Here is a 19,695-nt window from a genome sequence, read left to right on the forward strand (position 1 = left end):
TCGTTATTACGTGTATAGTAAATTGTAAAAATATCTTAAGGTTAAAAGGGATAAAACTGCAAAGTATTTAATTCTATATTTCTCTTTATTCTACAGGCTAATTTTTCTCTACTGCCGGCGTTTTATAAATTATTTAAAATCTCTCAGTTAAAAGGCTAATGCCTTTTATTGAGACTTTTTATTGAGTCTCTGATGACTTTTTTAAAATCTTTAGTTTTTATCTTTCAGTTGTCTGCAGCAGGGTCAAAACATCTACATATAGGTGATAAAGGAATATTAACAATTTTTGGTACTGGGGTTCAAGCTAAAGCACAGGCTCTGCTTTTCAATATTTGTTTAAATTTAACGAGGTTTGTCTGTTATAATAACGCACTTTTTAACCTTCCGTTATTGCAGTGCTCCAATAAATTTTATTGCTGGTGAAGGTTTGGAGCCGAAATTTTGAAAAAGATAAACAGTTATGCTCATGATTGGGGCCAAAGTTCTCCGCATCTCAAAATGGAAAGGACTGTGCAAAAAAATTGTATATTTATTTTTAAATAATTTTAAACCCATATTACGGTCAAATTCTCCCGCCAAATTCGAAGAAAGAGGGAATTAAATTTTTCTTGTAATCAAAACTATAGATTAGAGGCAAATAACGTGCTAACCTTGAGAAGTCTCAGCACCTTTCCTCAGTGGATTCGACTTGCAAGAAAATCCTTTGGTTTTGATCGTTCCAACTCAAATCCACCTGCCCAAAACCACTTTGGAAAAACCAAAACTTACAAGTGTTAATTTTTATCGTATTTGAAATGCATCCATCTGTTGTCTATTTGACAGAAACTGACGTTGAGAAATGTTTAGATTGGTCTTTGCTCATACCAAAAATGGAATCGGCTTTAATTCAAATAGCGGAAAAAAGTGTAACACAACCACAACGGATAATGATGAACATTCATGAAAAGAATGGGTAAATACTAAGCTCTGTATAATACACTCGCCCCATAGAAAAGGCCATTAGTCTAATCTAATATAGCATGAATATAACATTAGTTTTTATAGCAAGTAAAATTAAAACTATGGAATGATGGATAAAATAGTTAGGACATCATGTAATGATGTAATTTAATAGATATGATAATTGATTGGATAGGCCACAGGCATTTCACACATGGCTATCTTCTTGAGGGTGGTCAACAGGGACGATGAGCACAGTGTGATGAGCCGGTGACTGCACATCACAAGCTAGTGAAGTGTGAGAAACTAAAACATAGATTAAGGAGTGACCTACCTCCAAACGAAAAGAAAATCTTGATGCATAACAGTGACTACTTGCAGAATTTATTGGAATATTTACGAGTAGTGAAAATGTATGACTTACTATAATCTGCCCCTTTGCAAATGTGCAATATGAATGTATATGTTTAGGTATGATGTATCCATTTAGCAAGAATGCTGCATGGATAGGTATGAATGAGAACAGGTAATTTGACAGTATATCTTAGTTGTTTACAACCATTACTATAGCTAAAACCTCTGAGCCATTATTTACTGTTCTTGCAATAAGAGGAACTTGCAATAACAATGAAAGTTCAACTAAATTTGATCTCAATAAAGATCGAAACGTTGGCATGATAAAGAAAATGTTTTTCTGAAACCTACATCACACCAGACCGCATCTCACGATTTCTGAATAATTATCGATTAAGGTCAGTAATCACCACACACACGTTCAACCAAATCTTGAGTTGTTTGTAGCTGTATTAATCCTCCCTGGTTTGGAAGAACATTGTAGCCCAAGAAGGTGAACTACTGCCCTTTTAAAGGCCGAAAACTTGGCAAGCTTTTTATTTTTTATTATTTTTATTTATTTTTTTAAATCAGATCTAGATCCACATCTTACACTATATAACACCAGTTGATAATTCCACATAGTCATTAATATCACTTATATGCACAAAACTAGCTGAATTTAGATTCCACTCATTGGTAGCCTTATTAATTTATTAAAGTTCAAATTGAAGTCTAGGTAGCAAGTTCATAAGACTTGGTCTTCTGTCATCTCACAAAGACAAAACTTGGGTTAAATGTGGTGATTAGTGACCGTTAGTCGATAATTATCCAGATATCATGAGATGTGAGATGCGGTCTGGTGTGATGTAGGTTTCAGAAAAAAAATTTCTTTATCGTGCCAACGTTTCGATCTTTATTGAGATCATCTTCAGGGCCTGGGATTTACAAACATTGTTTAAATTTAACAAATACATGTAGGATGTGGAAAAAAGTGTATTTATACAATGCAAAAAATATATTTTTTATATTCAGTCAAAATATTTCTACTCATTCAAAGTGTTTGTTTTCTGTGTAAGTATGCCATTCTTGCATGTCATGTTGAGAGTGCCAGTGAGATATTGCTGTTTTATGTTTATAAACACTCACTCTCAACACAACACGATAAAGAAAATATTTTTCTGAAACCTACATCTCACCAGACCGCATCTCATGATATCTGAATAACTTGGTTTAAGCTAATACTATATTGTAAATAAGTTCTCTTTGTGACATTATTGTCATTAAATTAATCATTGTTACACAAAAGAAATTTTATTACAATTATTGTAGAATAAAAATACTTTTGCTCAAAAAATCAAAAGTAATTAATGATAATCAAGGAAAGAATTATACCCATACTTTCCAGTTTTTAGGAAAATATGAAGTTTTAAAGAACAAATACATTCAAATTATTATGTCATTAAATAAAATATCTTAAATGAAGCAAAGAAAATATCATTTCCTAGCATGCTACTTGCAATGCCAGGATTTTCATCCAAAGATAACAGCCTTGGATGTAAGCTTGTTACATCGTATCCCAACAATACCAGATTGGGACTCCCATCAATAATGGCAACAATTTTGCTTTTCAATGCAGACACTGGAAAACCTGAAGTGGTAAACACAGTGGAATTGTCAAGTGGTATGTTTTCTTCTAGCATTCCATTATTTTTTTTTTTTTACAGATTTTAGAAAGTCGTGCAATTACTGAATGGAGAACTGCAGCAACATCTGCAGCAGCAACAAGACGTCTACATAAAGGTGATAAAGGGGTATTAGCAATTTTTGGTACTGGGGTTCAAGCTAAAGCACATGCTCTGGCTTTTCAACATTTGTTTAATTTTAACAAGGTTTGTCAAAGTAAATGCATTTGTTGCCTTCTGTTAATGCAGTGTTTCATTAAATTTTATTGCAGGTGAAGGTTTGGGGTCGAAATTTTGAAAAAGCTAAACAGCTATGCTCACAATTGGGACCAAAGTTTTCCGCATGCCAAAATGGAGAAGACTGTGCAAAAGATGCTGATGTACTTGTTACAGCGACCTATGCAGACCGTCCTATTGTGCAGCATTCATGGCTAAAAACTGGGGTTTTAATCAATGGTGTGTTAACAAGATGTCAACACGTTAGCTTTTTTATATTTTATTTTTATATTTTAGCTATCGGTGCTGGAATCAATCATCACTCAGAACTTGATGAAAAAATATACAGAAATGCTATTCTTGTTGTTGACGAAATGGAAGCGGCACAAAAAGAGCTGAAAGGCCTCTTGGAGAAATCTATAAACATTTGGGGTGAAGTTGGCGCTGTAATTACTGGCCAAAATACACTACCCAATTCTGAAATCACAATATTTCATTCTTTGGGTAGTTAGAAGTTATTGTTAAATAGATTCTTGTAAATTATATATATTATATTTTTTGGTGCATTCCTTTGTTACAGGTATGGCAATTGAAGATGTTTTAACTGCACAACTTGTTTACAAAATATATAAACAAAATTGTCCTAACAATCAGGTGTAAATGTGTCCTGCTGATTATTGAATTAAACATTTACGTGGTGATGGAAGTGAGTTAATACTCAAACAAAAAACAATTAAGCGTTCATTTTTCAAATTTATGAATGTAATAAATGAAAAATATAACAATGGATCAATAATTGTTTTTTGCTTCTTTTTGATTTTAATTTCTTGTTTTAGAATTTCTTTTTACATCCAGAGTTGGGTGAACTCGTAAAACCATAAAATCACCAAGATGACTAGGATCAGATTTGTTTTTTATTTGTTACCCTTGCATTTAAATCTGTAACAGGTCGTTCTTCATGGCTGCTAGGAGAGCGTAGAATAATACTCATTTTCATACTTAATCCTGGATGTAAAAAGAAACTTAAAAATACAAAATGATGGAATGACTACTTATTTCCTGTTTGATCTAATGTTCAATATTTGTTATTGGATTTGTTGATGGGGGCACAATAGCTGAGTGGTCAGTGTGATTGACTCATCTCCCCGCAATCGTGGGTTCAATTACCAACGTCACGCCTGGACCTTTTTTCACACCCCCTTCCCCCCAAAACCACCCAAACAATCAATTGAATATGAGCTCTGGCTAATATTAACAAAATAAAGACAAAAAAAGTTAACCCAACAATAAATAATCTTTGAAAATTATCTATGAATAATTTAAATGCCTTATAATTACCTTTTATTTAACCAAGTTTAACACAGACTGCAGTTGATAAATCCCGTACTTTCCTGGTGTAGACAGTGTGTTGACTTGTAACAAACAAATCATAATGAACACAATAGAAACAATAAACTTTGGAACTCATAGTAGAAGAGAGTCCAGAAAGGCAGAATGAGATAGGGGACATTCCATCTCGGGATTTCAGGTACACCACCTCAAGTTGGCTACTTCAACGTTTTTAGGAAGAGCGGTGTGATCCAGAGAACATCAAGAAGAAAGCTTTCATTGAGGGAGTTTCCCCATTCCATGTTTCCTTTATTTTATTCCTTTGGGGTTGCACAAAGATAAATTTTAATTTACTTAATTTTTATTATAGATTTAAATTTAGATTTTAATTTTTTATAATAGTTGAATGACAACAGGTATTCTTTTTTTTATGAATTTTACATTCAGAGATTTTTAAAAAAGGTGTAAAGCTAATATTGAAAAAATAATTATTGTGAGTAAATTGGGTATGCCTTAAGTGGCCTTTTATTTATAATCTTTCCTTTATTAAAAAAAAGGCTGACTGTTGTAATTTTAAACAATTTAAATCAATTTAGCACAAGGAATCAATCGACCTGTAGTCAATGTATCAAGTAAAAATTTGCCATAATTTAAATATTTTGTATTTGTTTGCATGTTGAACTAGTATTCATTTCTTGTTATTATTATTATTTTGATTTTATTTTTTAAAAAAAATTTCTTTTTGCTTTTTGCTTTAAACCCTGCCCTATAAGATTCATTACCTTGTGGGTAGGGGTTGCCATTATACTTTTACCAATTCTTCTCTTCCCTCTGAAGTGCATCTACAAGATGGAATATGATCAGCAACTGCCCATGTCTCTTTGTTGCACTTTCATGCTGGGGTTTGTTGCATACCTAGTCTGTATAAGTGAGGGGTATGACTATTTTGTCCCAATCGTAGTCTGATTATTGCTGTCAGTAGCCTAATAGGTACATTAAGAGTCAAGGACCAAGGTTTGGCGACTTCTGTTGGTTGGATTGATGCATGCACTTCACCTTTTATCTTTGTTTGTTGCATTGTATTCCTTTGTCGAATGGTTGATGACAATACAACGCTAAAACGCATTTAAGTCATTAAAAAACCAACAAGTGTAGATGGACCCAATAAGTAACCTAGTGTGAGTTCAATATGTATTCACTGAATTTCAGAGAATTAGATTTTTACCATTTCTGGTCAGTGTCAGTCAGTTTATACATGATGTTTCAGTATCGTAATTTTCATAATCTCCAACGGTCGGGTTTGATGGCAAACCAAATGGTTCATTCTCATGCAGTCTTCAATAATATTTATTTTTTGAAGTTTAGAGACATTAAAAAAATTATATGTGATGAGCAGACAATTTGAAAATTGGTGGGATGATTTGAAGCAGAGCCATCTGGCATTCTTGTTATTTGAAAACAAACTAAAACGTGTGATTTTTGCAATCGAGCCGTTTCCAATAGTTGATATATGATAAATACTTTCCAATGACTTTTGAAGGGTTGTGACAGTTTTGGTAAATCCGATTTTTTCGGCTTTTTTATTTATTTGAGAAGAAGACCTAACCGACGTACCAGTACGTTGTCTTTCCAATAGGAAATCGCCTTTCAAATTAATGTGGATCATAGGGCAAAAATATCATTTTTTAACCTTCTCCTCATGATTTGTCCTTGCTATTAAGAAAATAACGACTAATTAAATACTGCCAGGAATTGTGTTGTTTCTTTCATTATTTACGCTGGTCGTAGTTTTTAATAATGGATAATTCACCAAATAATATAAATCCGTCCCGTCAAGGTAAGACTATATTTATACACAACTCTTAATATGTTCTATTTATTAAACTTTTGATGATAATATTTATGTTACATCGTCAAAATTCATTAAAAGTTCATTCTTGTGTTTTCTTACTTTTTTTTAACATATAAAAACATTTTTTACAACCATAAACATTACCGTTTTGATTGAAAAATATAATATACTTACATATTCATATGTATACTGACAACATAACGTATACATATAAGATAGATGTAACAGTAGTATTATGGGGTTATGTAAGTGTGGTGATTAGGAGAGAATTATGACAAGGTGGAAAGTTTAGTTATGATATATGATATGTTTTTATATGATATGATCATATAAAAACAGCAGAATATATATTTACATTTCACAACTCTCACCCTAAACCAATATGACACCACAAAAATAGCAACATACTTCATGTAAGTATGTAATACTTGGTTCAAAATGTATATTTACACCTGTATCATATTTTTTCCAATCAACATGTTTTGTAATTTACCCAAACCCTGAAGATGACCCGAATAAAGGTTGAGATGGCAAAAAAATGAAAAAGGTGTTTTACTAAACTACCTCATTCTTGACCCCTCGTCACAACTTCAACAAAACATTTTACTGTGTAGTATTTAGTGACTGTTGGAGATCGTGAGATGCAGTATTGTATGATGTAGGTTTAGAAAAACATTTTCTTTATTAAATTCACTATTTTTCGTGATCCGCTTGACCAATTAATACAAGAGTAGCAGCGTATCAAGCCGAAGGTCGTGGGTTCGAATCCCGCTCGTGACACTGACTTTTTTATCTCCACTTAAAACCTTAATTAATTGAATTTTCTTTATTGTGCCAACGATTTGATCGCCATAATGCGCCTGACAGAGCTTTTCACTGAGGTCAGAGTTAATTGGAAATGACCAAATTACAGTTCCATCACCTCGCAGTCCTCAACAAGAAATCTCAATATTTAACAAGTTCAAGTGAACAAATATTTGTGGTAGCAATAACAAGTCTGATATATGGCATCACTTTTTTTTTTTTTTTAAATAATAAATAAAATCTATCCCAATATAACAAATTATGAAATCTTTCTTTCTTAATTATTATTTGGTGATAGTGAGATGCTGTCTGGTGTGACACAGGTTTTAGAAAAACATTTTCTTTATCGTGCCAACATTTCGAACATCAGATGAGATCATCTTTAGGGCCTGGGATTTATAAACATTGTTTTAATTTTACAAATACATGTAGTATGTGGGGGAAAAATGAATTTATACAATGCTAGAAATTTTAAATTCAATCAAAGTATTTGTACTCACTCAGTGTTTGTTTTCTGTGTAGATGTGTCATTCTTGTATGTCATGTTGAGATTGCCAGTGAGATATTGATGTTTTATGTTTATGTCCATTGGATTTTGGAGGGGTGGGGAAGGAAGTCGGGATAAAAAGACATTTTTATGTGAGGAGTCGGCTTCCTTCAATGACGCCGACTCCTCATATAAAAATGTCTTTCTATCCTACTCTAGTTTAGTACGAGAGAAAAGGTTTTGAATCAAGACTGATGTTTCAATTCAAGAAGGATTTTCTAGCATAAACTTATATTTGTCACTTGTTACCCTCACCACATCTGATACTTGAAGGAAACAGAGTTATTTTATTATATAGTACTGACAGTTTTCTGTCCCCAGTAAGTTTTGAGAGTGAATGTATTTAATGGCCTGTATGAAGTGTAAAAGGGCTGATTGCAGAATAGGGGGGTCACCTCAATTAGGTCAGTTGTAATATGTTTAGAGGATGATGGAGGAATGTCGAGTACTCTATTGGCCTAACTGAGTGAATGGTATGTAAATAGGAAAGAATATATTTAAGAGTGAGTGAGAATAGGAGACTGATTTTTTTGGGGGCTGATATACCGGGAGCCCAACCTTGATGGACTGCTAGTAATTTATTATAAATTACAAAAAAGCTGGAATTGCCTGTGAGCTGCGAGAAGTGATAGGTTCAGCTCTGCACATATGTGTTTGTATGTATATGCATGTGTTTAGCTGAGCTTCTATAAATCAGTAATTGGTAATTAATTCCACTGTGTTTTGTTTTGTTGTGTGTTTTGTTCTTTCTATATATGGTTGAAGGAAAAGTGATATTTCCAAACTGTCCTGGTGTCAGCTTAGAATTTGTAGACCTTAGGAAAAGGAGTAAAAAAATTGTTTGAGTATATTAAAAAATGAGAGATTCCACGAACTACCAGATTGCATAAATTTAAATGCTGAAGAAGCATCATATAATAAAAAAATAAGAGATGATAAAAATAAAACTGCTTAGTAGGATGTTTGTGCCAGTTCCTAATAGTGCGAGTCATAATGTTTATATAAAATTAATTAATGTTTATATCTGGATTTTGTATAATAAAATGTCAACAAACAAATCTATGTACTATTCACACAATGATTGTGTACATATTTTAACATTTCTTTTGATTACAATAAGATTTTGTGTTATTTTCATGTCTTCCTTGAGATGGTATTTGTTGCTTCTTTTGTGTTGGATTATAGAAATCATTATGCCATGGAATAGATAGATAGATATACTTTATTTACAAAATGAAAGAAATTAAAAAACACAGTATTATTATGGCATGGTATTAAGACCGTCAGCCAGAGTTCGGAGTGTGTTTCTATTCCAAGAAATACATAATTATGTAATTATAAGAAAAGGAGAATTTATAATATCAACTTCAGAGATTACAATTATTTACAGGATTTTCAAATTACAAGATTGAAATGCGATAAACTTTGAAAATAATAAAAATGACACTTCAAAGAACCAAAGCAAGGATTCCAACTCACATAGGGTTCCTCTCCGGCAAACAGAATTTGCATTTAGAAGCCCACGAAATAGAAATTATATGTATTACTCGCGAGAGCAAAATAAGTCGAACAGAAAATTAATTCCCTACATTCCAATATATTCATATCTGTAAAACCAGGCTTTCCGAGCAAAATCAACAAGACCCCGGCAATCCGAGCCGTTCAGAAGGGCTATAAGCTCTTCCCTCGTCAGAAAACCCTTACCCACATACAGATACCTCAATTCGTTAAGGACCGAGCATCTAGCGAGAAAATGAAATGCATCCTCACGATCACCTGAGTTGCATAGAGAGCACACTGCAATGGCATGGAATTAATTGCTAACTTTTTTTAAATTCTTTCAACGTGTTGTCCTTGTAGTTTTTGTAATATAATTTATAAGTTATATTTCCACCATCCACCAATCCAGAATAGGTTTTTCATGCATTAAGTGTTGTATCAAATAATGGACTTTTTAGTATCACCACATCAGCATAACTAATATTACTCCTATATGTTGTATAGTCAGAAGAGGTGTATAAATAGTTTTGAACTACTCTGTTATGTACTTAACTTTTACTATATATTGATAATAACACCATTTAATTTATGTTTTAAGAGAGAAGGAGGCAATTGACGTTATCTTTCCATCCCAATAGTGGAATGACAACAGTGTTTCCACCACAACTGTAAGTAACAGTTTAAAAAAAAAAAAAACTGGTTTTCTCACCCAGAAACCATGATACATCAATCCTTTCTCCTCATAACGATACACTCCTAGCAATTTGTAATCTACAAAACCATCTTCTTGCCCTTGAGCCCTGGCTCCAGCAACAAAAAACCAAACTCATAGACTTCACCCTGTACAAAAAATCTTCCTACCCAATTATATTAACCATAATCCTATCCTGAACACGAAACAAGTATTATAAATCGGATTGTAAATAGACAAATGACTGACATGGAATACCCACACTATGACTAAAGCGTATAGACTGCAACCGAAGGTGTAAAATGTTTAAAAGACTTCTTGAAATGTTCCAAACTGACATTACTTAACAACAAAAAAAAATATATATATATATATAGCCTATTGCCCGTATATGGACTTAGGTATAGAACTATATACAGCAAAAGTTCCAACTTTAACCATTTCCAAGTACAACAATCTAAAATATTAAAAACAATACTTCACACTCCAATACATGTTTCCAACCACACAATCCATTCTGATTTTAATATCCCATTTGTCAAAGACCTAGGCCGATCCCGATATAAAAAATTCCACTCTCCAATTAGCCAACCACCACAAACCTTTAATCCATAATCTCTCGAGAATCCTTCCCAATAATCCTCGTTGGGGATTGAGGCTCCCTTGATCTTTGAGTGACGTGGGCCTCCTAACGGGTCCAAATTGTGTGACTAACGGGTACCATCACTGGATGGTCGCCTTCACGCCTGACACGCCTATGTATGTACATATCTTATGTATATAAATATTATTTACTGTATATCAGTTTTGCTTGTGTAAAATATGCAGTTGCAATTTAAAAAAACGGTCATAATATTATAATAGCGAAACAAAACTTAAGACAAAATTGTTGTCACAATATAATATGATGTTATAAAATCATTTAAAATAATAATTGTCATAAAGTTTTTCTTTATTTTTATGACTATCAATTGAAACAAATAAACATATAATTTTTATAAAATAATAAACCAATAAACAACCTATATAAAAAAATTAAAAAAATGACAAGGTAATAATTTTTATAAATTTAACAAAATATTTATTTAGGTTACTAGTTAAAATGTAAAAAGCGGGTAGTCATAAAATTTCAAATTAGTTTGTTAACATGCTTGACAACTCTATTGTTTTAATGTTATTTGTTAAGTGAAGGTAGAACAGTTTGTTCATAGTGAGAATCCAGTTTGGTCGTTCGCAATGCACAAAAATAACAATTTCATACTGGCCATTTGTAGTTTTTGCTGTTTACAATTTTTATTTCAGACAAAATAGAGTCTCTACAAATTCGTTAAATATTGGAGATACGAATTCTTCATTTCTAAGACAGCAAAGATCTCCCATGAATTTGGAAGGGCATAGAGTTAGGACTCCTCAAATGTCTAATAATGAGATAGCTGAACGAACCACTCGGTTAGTATATTTCCACCATTTTCCCTGAACTTAAAGCATATATTATTAACATTATGGTAGTCAGATTCATTATGATTTCGTTATAATTCTTTGTTTATATAATTAATATTTCAGTTTCCGGCGCCATGAACGTAGTAAATTCAGGTTAGCAGATCAATGTTTGCTATTTAATTCTCGTTTTCAATTTTGGTTGACTAGCATGTTTAAATAAACTGTAAAACAATATGTCCTAAGCACTTAAACATACTTAAGTGTTGTTAAAATAATAACACAAATCCATAAAATATATATTTTTTCAAATTCTTACTAAACAAGTGTGTTTAAGAAAAGAAAGATTTCAAATCAAAAAAGAATGGATTTGTAAATGCATACTTGCTTTATACAATTTGTATTAAAGTTTCGGGGTGCAACTGTTAAGGTGTTGATATAGCAACTCATCTCTATGAGGGTCCTGAATCTCCTGATCTCAGCGGCCCTGAATTCTAACCCAATGTTTTTTTTTTTTACAAAAATACCAACTCCACAGGGATTAGTATTAAGGGAGTAAAATGTGTTTTTCATTTAAGGTGTTCAAGGCATTGTATTGTGTGTTAAATTTTTATTTTTGAAATTTGTGTAGAGATATTTGCAATTATTAACTACTAGGAGGAAAAAAATATATTTTGAACTGAATTAGTTAACATAATGTCTAAATGTTCTTTTTGTATTCTTCACAAGTTTTAGACATGTAAATAAGTATGTGAGATGGGGTATTGTATAACTGATAGTTTCTTTTTTTGATTGAACTTTTAACTAGTGTATTGTCCTGCCATTATATGTATAATAGTTCCTAATGTTCTAATAAGTTGTTTTTGAAGTTATGACGCATGATTTAGACAAATTTGACAAAGAAAAAATAGAGGTGTGTTGAATGACAATTAATTAACTCGTTAGATTATTTATAAAAAATTTAGAATAACATTTTTTTTTTAATTTTAGTTTTGTTGTTGACATCTTTGTATGCTTTTTAGAGAACGCATAAGATTGTACACCCAAAATATTCATTCTACAGGGAGCCTTCAGGTTTCTCCTGAGCAGGTAATAAATAATACAAATAAAATTAAAAATTTAATCATACATAAATGGTTTTAGGTGTACAGTTTTACATCAGAAGATTTACTTGATATGGGTGAAATTGGTAGAGGTGGTTTTGGAACAGTGAATAAAATGTGTCACAGGGCTAGTAATACATTTATGGCAGTTAAGGTGAATTGTTGAATACACTAGATAAATTGGTGTTGGTTTATATTCCTAACATATATCTTATGTGTTAATGATATTTTAGAGGATACGTTCTACCGTGGATGAAAAAGAGCAAAAACAATTATTAATGGATTTGGAAGTAGTTATGAAATCTAATGATTGCCCTTACATTGTCCAGTTCTATGGTGCATTATTTAAAGAAGTACGATTTATGAAGTTGGGAATCAACATTTTGTCTAATCCTTTATTAATATAAACTGTTTCATTTTAGGGAGATTGTTGGATTTGTATGGAATTAATGGACACATCTTTGGATAAGTTTTACAAGTACATTTATGATCATTTGCAAAAAAGAATTCCTGAGCTGATTCTTGGAAAGATCTCAGTTGCTGTAAGATTATCATATTACTATGGGCATATAACATTTATACCTGAAAACAATTGAATGGATTGTGCAGACTGTAAGAGCTTTGAATTATTTGAAAGAAAAGCTTAAAATAATCCATCGGGATGTTAAACCGAGCAACATACTCTTGGATAGAGGAGGAAATATCAAACTGTGCGACTTTGGCATTTCTGGACAACTTGTGGATTCCATAGCTAGGACCCGTGATGCTGGATGTCGACCGTACATGGCAGTGAGTAGATTTGTTTAAAATTTATGCTTTTTCTTACTTGTTAGGTGAGTATACATAGAGATAAGGAATTAATGAATACTCTAAAGACAAGATTTTTGGGCAGTAAAATCTCATTTAACATAGTAAACATTTTCTTTATGTAATGAAATTAATTATTGTCTTAAACATTGTTTATTTTATAATCGCCTATACTCATTTTGTAAACGCAGTATGTACAAATATGCCCTTAACTTAAAGTATATATACAGCTAGATAATGATAATAATGTAAGTTTTAAAATTTATATACTATGCATAAAAGAACGTATATGCAATAAAGAAATTAAATATACAATGAACGTCAATAGTGGAAAAAAAATAAAGCACAACAAATTAATTTTTTCATTGCAATTCAACACCACACCACCATACATTGCTGAGTTTTCTCGTAGGTTATACCTCCTGTTAAGAAAAGACCCACTCTTTTGCCATCGGTCTTTAGTTCAGGGAATTTTAGGTACCACAAATACAGGAATAATTTTTAATAATGCTCCCACACAGGGGAATGATTCTTAAATAAAGAGTGAGTAATATGCAAATGATCGAACAGAGCAGATCAAAGGATGTCGAACGTAAAATAATTCAGAAGATAAAAACTTGGACAAAGCACATTATAAAAAAATTTAATTATAAAAAAATTTAATTATAAAAAAATTCACCCTCAATTCATTTATTCAATACTATTAACCCATAAAAAAATTATTTTCACATACATAAAGCAACAAAACATAAAAACATTGTACTCATTTGAGTTTTGCTTAATTTACTCACTGTTCAGTTGTTACATTTTCTGTAATTTCCCATTCCAAACTTATTTGCCTGAAGCTTGTTATATTCAGTAATATTTCAATTATTTTGTCTAAATCATATTTCTTGTCAGCCCGAAAGAATCGATCCACAACGAGGGAAAAGTGGATATGATGTTAGATCGGATGTTTGGTCTCTGGGAATCACATTAATGGAAGTTTCAACAGGTAAATTTCCATACCCTAAATGGAAAAGTGTATTTGAACAACTTTATCAAGTTGTAAATGGTGATCCTCCATCGCTTAAGCCAAATTATGAACTTCATTTTTCAACTGAATTTATATCATTTGTAGATACCTGGTATGTCTATGACTTTAATTCACCAACTGAACAATTATTAAATTGTATACAACATTATTATTTTTAGCTTAATCAAAGATGAAACACAACGGCCAAAATATAATCGCTTATTGGAACATCCTTTCATCAAAATTAGTGAAAACTCCGATGTCGATACTTCTTTATATTTCAGCTATATATTAGACAATATGTATATCAATGAAACAGCTATGTTCACAACAGATATACCTTGATGTTTCTAATTTGTATACCATGTGATAACTTTCTATTGTATTAGAAGCAGTGCTTAGATTTTGAATGTTCACATTTTACAGGGTTATCATTGTTATTGCCCCTTCAATTGTGTGTTGTTTTTGTTTTAAATCTTATTGTAATTGCTATAAAAAAATTCATTAACTAAAAACTACCATGAATTTTGAAATTTTTAATATAAATATACACCTGTATTGGTTAGGTTATATAGGTTTTTACATAATAAAAAATTATTGAATATTCTTTTAAGAAAGTAGCATAAAATCTATAGTAAAATATTGATATGTTTGTTTGACAGTGCATTTATTTGCTGTTAAACAATATACTGTTGTTCAAATTAAAATTTTAAAGTTTTTATGAGTTTTTAAATTAAGATATTAAGTATTGTTAATTTTTATTCAGATGTTTAAAGGGTGGCTTAAAGATAGGGCCATTTCACACCCAAATCTGTACAAATGTTTATAATGCACATTCAGCATTTTTGCATTTGACATGTTTTACAAACTGATTTTACAGAAAGGTGGTTTAATGTTTCAGATGGGATGATTATTCGGAGATCGTGAGATGGGGTCTGGTGTGACGTAGGTTTTAGAAAAACATTTTCTTTATCGTGCCAACGTTTCGATTTTATTGAGATCATCTTCAGGGCCTGGGATTTATAAACATTGTTTAAATATATCTAAGATGTGAAAAAAAATGAATTTATACAATGCTAGACAATTTTAGAAGAAAATGAATTTATATAATGATAGAAAATTTTAGATTAAAAAAAAATTAAATCTAAAACTGTCTATCATTATATAAATTCATTTTTTTCTAAAATTTTCTAGCGTTGTATAATTTTTTTTTAATCTATAATTTTCTAGCATTGTTTTCATTCATTTTTTTCACATCCTATATGTATTTGTAAAATTTAAACAACGTTTATAAATCCCAGGCCATGAAGATGATCTCAATAAAAACTCTGTCAGACTCATTATGGCATTTCGTCATCTTTAGTGGCACAAGTACACTATGGAAAATATTTATTATAGTAAAAAGATCGAAACGTTGGCACGATAAGGAAAATGTTTTTCTAAAACCTATGTCACACCAGACCGCATCCCACAATCTCCGAATAATCATTGACTAACGGTCACTAAACACCACACATTTCTGATGTGAGTTATTTTGTTGGAAGTTTGAATGTGAGGAACACTTAAACAATTTGACTTACATTCTCATTAGCATGAAATATAAATTCAGAAATTAATTTGATTTTGTTTGACAGATGAAACAAATATTTATGTAGATATACAGTGGCCTCAATTTTAATTTAAGTAATTTCCAAGCCACAATTAATCACCTTATTCTGTAATTGTGATATTAAAAAAATGGGTTTAACATAAGCTCAAAATTAGCTGAACCTTGTAATTAATGATTAATGAGTGATTATTTTTTTTAAAATTAAAGATGGTATTTAATACTTGATAAGGGTTTATAAATTCTTAAAACTTGTTCACTAACTAATTTTATAATATATCAAAGTTTTTATTTCGGACATTGGAGGTTTCACTGTAAAATCCAGTTAATGTGTAATCCATTTTACACCTTTTTTTAATCTGAATATTTTAATATTGATAGGGTGTATTCAATTATAGTAGACAGATATTGCACAATGTTTCTTCCAGTTATGTTTTATGGGAATGTAGCCAGTCCTCAATCATTTCAATAAACATTCAGCATGTGAATTTGTAAGATTTCCTCTTGGGAGTCTGTAGGGTAATGAACACGTTTTCCAGTCATTTTGGAGAGTTGGCAGACCAGGATGGTTGTATACATCTGAAATATTTCACAAGTTTAATTTAATGAGCAACAAATAAATGTTGTCAGATCAGCTAGTTATGTATAAATTAAACAAATAAAAACCTTAGTGTTTTTTTATTAAGCGATGATGCCATCTTTAATTTGCTCGCCTATGTTCACTTGTGTTGTCATGTATGGCCTAGTCTCACTAAAATGATGTCTACTTAAGCTGAACGTATAATAACAATTAAAAAAAAAAAAAAAAGTCCCTCCTCAAAAAATAATTCAATCTTTTTTTATTTTACTATATTTGTTGCAACATGATATATGTAAATACAAGAAGAGCCTAAATTTTTCTGCTTGTAAAATTGCTATAAAATAAATTAATAAAATTAAACGTGTACATTCATTCTGAAATGAAATGGATATAAGTGTAGGCTCAATTAATTTTTACAAATTAATTATATTTACACATAGTGTACAATTTGAGCTGTGAGTATGTTTATTTGTAAAATATTGTATATTTCTTTATTTAATATTATTTTCTAAAATTTCTGTTCTGATATGTTTATACTATTTAAGTCTTAAAGTCAAAGTTTATATATATTTTAAAAAAATATGTTGGGTGCCTAGGGTGAATACAAACTGAAAATTGAATATTTTGTAATTTAAATTATAAATTTAATCAACATTTGTTTATTGGTCATAATTGACCATATTAATTATTCTTTTTATCTAAGACTTTTGGTTTAGAAGAAAAATTAGTGTCATGAGCGAGATTCAAACCCACGACCTTCGACTCAATACGCCACTGCTCTAACCACTTGAGCTATCATTACTTTATTAGAAATTCGTGGGTTTGAATCCTGCTCATTACAGTCCTTTTTAATCTCATCCAAAAACCTTAGATAAAAAGGATAATTAATTGGTATATATTTAATTTTGTCCATTGTTTACTTAAAATACAAATGTTACAAATGAAATGTAAATATGTTCTTAGGATGCTTTCGAAATCGATCAGCTTAAATACACAAATTTAAGAGATAGACATTTTTTCTACTTGTTTTTTCAATCCGATGACAATAAGTTTATTAGCATGTTGACTTTTCTGAAAATATAGTATTTTTAATAACTAAAAAATATAAAAAGATGCTTACAGCATTTAAAAAATATACTTTAAAATTATTTTCACAATGCTCTGTGTGAATATATGTAAACTATTTTATATTGTTACAAAAACTCAGGGTTTATTATTTTTATGAACCATAATTTGATTATTGTTTATGTGATGGTCCTTCATAAACTGTAAACCGTAAACGAAGTACGTATATTTATATTTTGAGAATGATCATGAAATGAATGTAAATAAATTTTGTAATATGTGGTTGTATCTCTTTATATTTGTACATACTTAAAAATCCATTTGTTTTTCATAGAAATGAAATGGATTCTGTTATTTGGTTATTACTGATCACTCTGGTCTTCTTATCCTCGGTGTGTTGGTCTGCCGAAATGCATCTGAGAGAGGAAGACAGTGGATATAAACCAGGAATGTAAGTAGGGAGGGAATTTTTATTTATTAAAGAAGTTAAAATATGTATGTAATATAAAATATAAAACGAGAAAGGTTTAAAAAAAAGGAAGAAATTTGGTATGATTAAAAGAACAATTTTAAAATAAGAAATAAAATAAAATTGAAACTAATTTCATTTTTTTAAATTATTGGGAATGTCATAATATTTCTTTTTTTTTAATACGTGATTTAACTACCCCAATTCTCTCAATAATTGCCATATTTCAGGATTCCAGTTATCACAATATCGCATGTACAATACACACTGCTCAGGTTCTCTGAGGACTGGTAGATGGCCCTCAGAGAACCCTGAGCAGGAGACGAAGGATCGTTCTCACCCGACTGAGGATCAGCCACGCGGTTGACACATGGGAACCTGCTTTTGGGCCAAAGCCTGTGCAGGTGCCCCTTATGCAGAGAAAGGTTGCTCGATGTGTCCCACATAATAGAGGCGTGTCATGCCTTGGCTTCGTACAGAGAACATGTACGCATGCCGCCGGACTTAAGAAGAGTTCTCGAACACAGTAGCGAGTTTCAGAGTCCCCTGTTCTGCTTTTTAGGGGAAAATAGGTTTTTTTTTATTATGTTTTGTCTGAGTGCATGTATTTATTAGCGTGAATGGCGAGGGGTGAGGGTGAAATATAACGTCATCATCGCCCCTCAAACGTTGAGAATGTAACGTGTTGGATGGCGGAATATTTATAAAAGTACTCCATTGACCCCAATCTAGATTAGTTTAAGTATAGGTTGGTAGAGAAATATGAAGTATTCCACCAACCGAACAGATTGAGCGTACTGTTTGGATGTATTTGTGTATGAATGTAGTGTTTGAAAGGGTTAAATAGAATATAGACTTAGTTGGGGGCTGAAATGACCTAGATGTCGGATGCCCCAGTCAAAAAAATACACATGGTATTGTATGTAATAATTGTTGGCCAATTGTTTAGTCTGGTTGGGGGCCACATAGGTAATCCCAGGCAATATAAGAAAAGTGAATCAGACTTGTAAATGTATGTGATTCTTTTATAATAGGATCTATTTTGTCTCAAAACCCATTAGTTCGAACAGTTTAAAGTTAATATAAATGGCAGCACCCTTTGTACCAAACACGCTGCATAGCATTGTCTCTACCCCTAGGCATTATAATACAAATATGGGATCTGGCATTCAACAACAGTTTTTAAAAAAAGGAAATGGACTTATTGTAAAGAAAACAAGATATATTTAAAAAGATTTTAATGTGTCTATATTTACTTTTAAAACCCCTTTTTTTCTACAGAGATTTACAGGGCACCACAATCAACTTTTTTGAGAAAAATCTTCCCAAATTACATTATTTAAACATATATTTGCACCCCTGGCCTATTAATAAATAAATATTTTTAGAAATTTTTGACTGATTTTGATAATAATAATAATAAATAAGTAAATAAACATTTTCATCAAAACTTGGTTGTTTAAAAAAGTGTGTGTGTGTGCGTGCGTGCGAGTGTGTGTATATAGGGATATCGCCAATTTTGTAGAATTTACTATTTATATACTAGTATTTTTATTATAAATTGCATTAAAATTATTGTTTTTTACTGAAGGAAAATTTAATTAAGGGATTTTGAAAAATTACAACATAAAATGATTTAATTCCATAATTTTGTTTATTGGATACAATAATTTTTTTAAACAATTAACATCATATATATCCTCTGTTAGCTAAAACC

At 31.1% G+C, this 19,695-nt stretch overlaps 2 protein-coding genes across 7 annotated transcripts; both read left to right on the top strand.

Moving 5' to 3' along the window:
- Positions 1-226: 226 nt before the first annotated feature.
- LOC106665164 (ketimine reductase mu-crystallin) lies at positions 227-3,962 on the top strand. 4 transcript variants are annotated; one of them, XM_014391417.2, is made up of 8 exons: positions 859-952; positions 1,136-1,352; positions 1,411-1,465; positions 2,781-2,931; positions 3,000-3,164; positions 3,230-3,413; positions 3,471-3,677; positions 3,754-3,962. In XM_014391417.2, the coding sequence occupies exons 3-8, from the start codon at positions 1,413-1,415 to the stop codon at positions 3,831-3,833; spliced, it is 840 nt and encodes a 279-aa protein (XP_014246903.1). In that variant the 5' UTR covers positions 859-952; positions 1,136-1,352; positions 1,411-1,412; the 3' UTR covers positions 3,834-3,962. The 4 variants fall into 4 exon arrangements, with proteins under 4 accessions (XP_014246884.1, XP_014246903.1, XP_024082100.1 ...); XM_024226332.1 differs by having other exon boundaries at positions 1,136-1,465; XM_014391407.2 differs by lacking the exon at positions 1,411-1,465.
- Positions 3,963-5,969: 2,007 nt separating this feature from the next.
- Positions 5,970-15,119, top strand: LOC106665045 (dual specificity mitogen-activated protein kinase kinase 4-like). 3 transcript variants are annotated; one of them, XM_014391213.2, is made up of 12 exons: positions 5,970-6,058; positions 6,139-6,339; positions 9,804-9,873; positions 11,199-11,345; positions 11,460-11,489; positions 12,356-12,422; positions 12,477-12,590; positions 12,670-12,789; positions 12,859-12,978; positions 13,046-13,225; positions 14,144-14,370; positions 14,438-15,119. In XM_014391213.2, exons 2-12 carry the CDS (start codon positions 6,300-6,302, stop codon positions 14,601-14,603), a joined length of 1,281 nt encoding a protein of 426 aa, XP_014246699.1. In that variant the 5' UTR covers positions 5,970-6,058; positions 6,139-6,299; the 3' UTR covers positions 14,604-15,119. The 3 variants fall into 3 exon arrangements, with proteins under 3 accessions (XP_014246699.1, XP_014246708.1, XP_014246717.1); XM_014391222.2 differs by lacking the exon at positions 11,460-11,489 and having other exon boundaries at positions 5,970-6,339; XM_014391231.2 differs by lacking the exons at positions 11,199-11,345; positions 11,460-11,489 and having other exon boundaries at positions 5,970-6,339.
- The last annotated feature ends 4,576 nt before the right edge of the window (positions 15,120-19,695 follow it).

This window comes from Cimex lectularius, unplaced genomic scaffold (genome assembly GCF_000648675.2).
Source record: "Cimex lectularius strain Harlan isolate CLEC.00 unplaced genomic scaffold, Clec_2.1 scaffold80, whole genome shotgun sequence".
Taxonomy (NCBI): Eukaryota; Metazoa; Arthropoda; class Insecta; order Hemiptera; family Cimicidae; genus Cimex; species Cimex lectularius.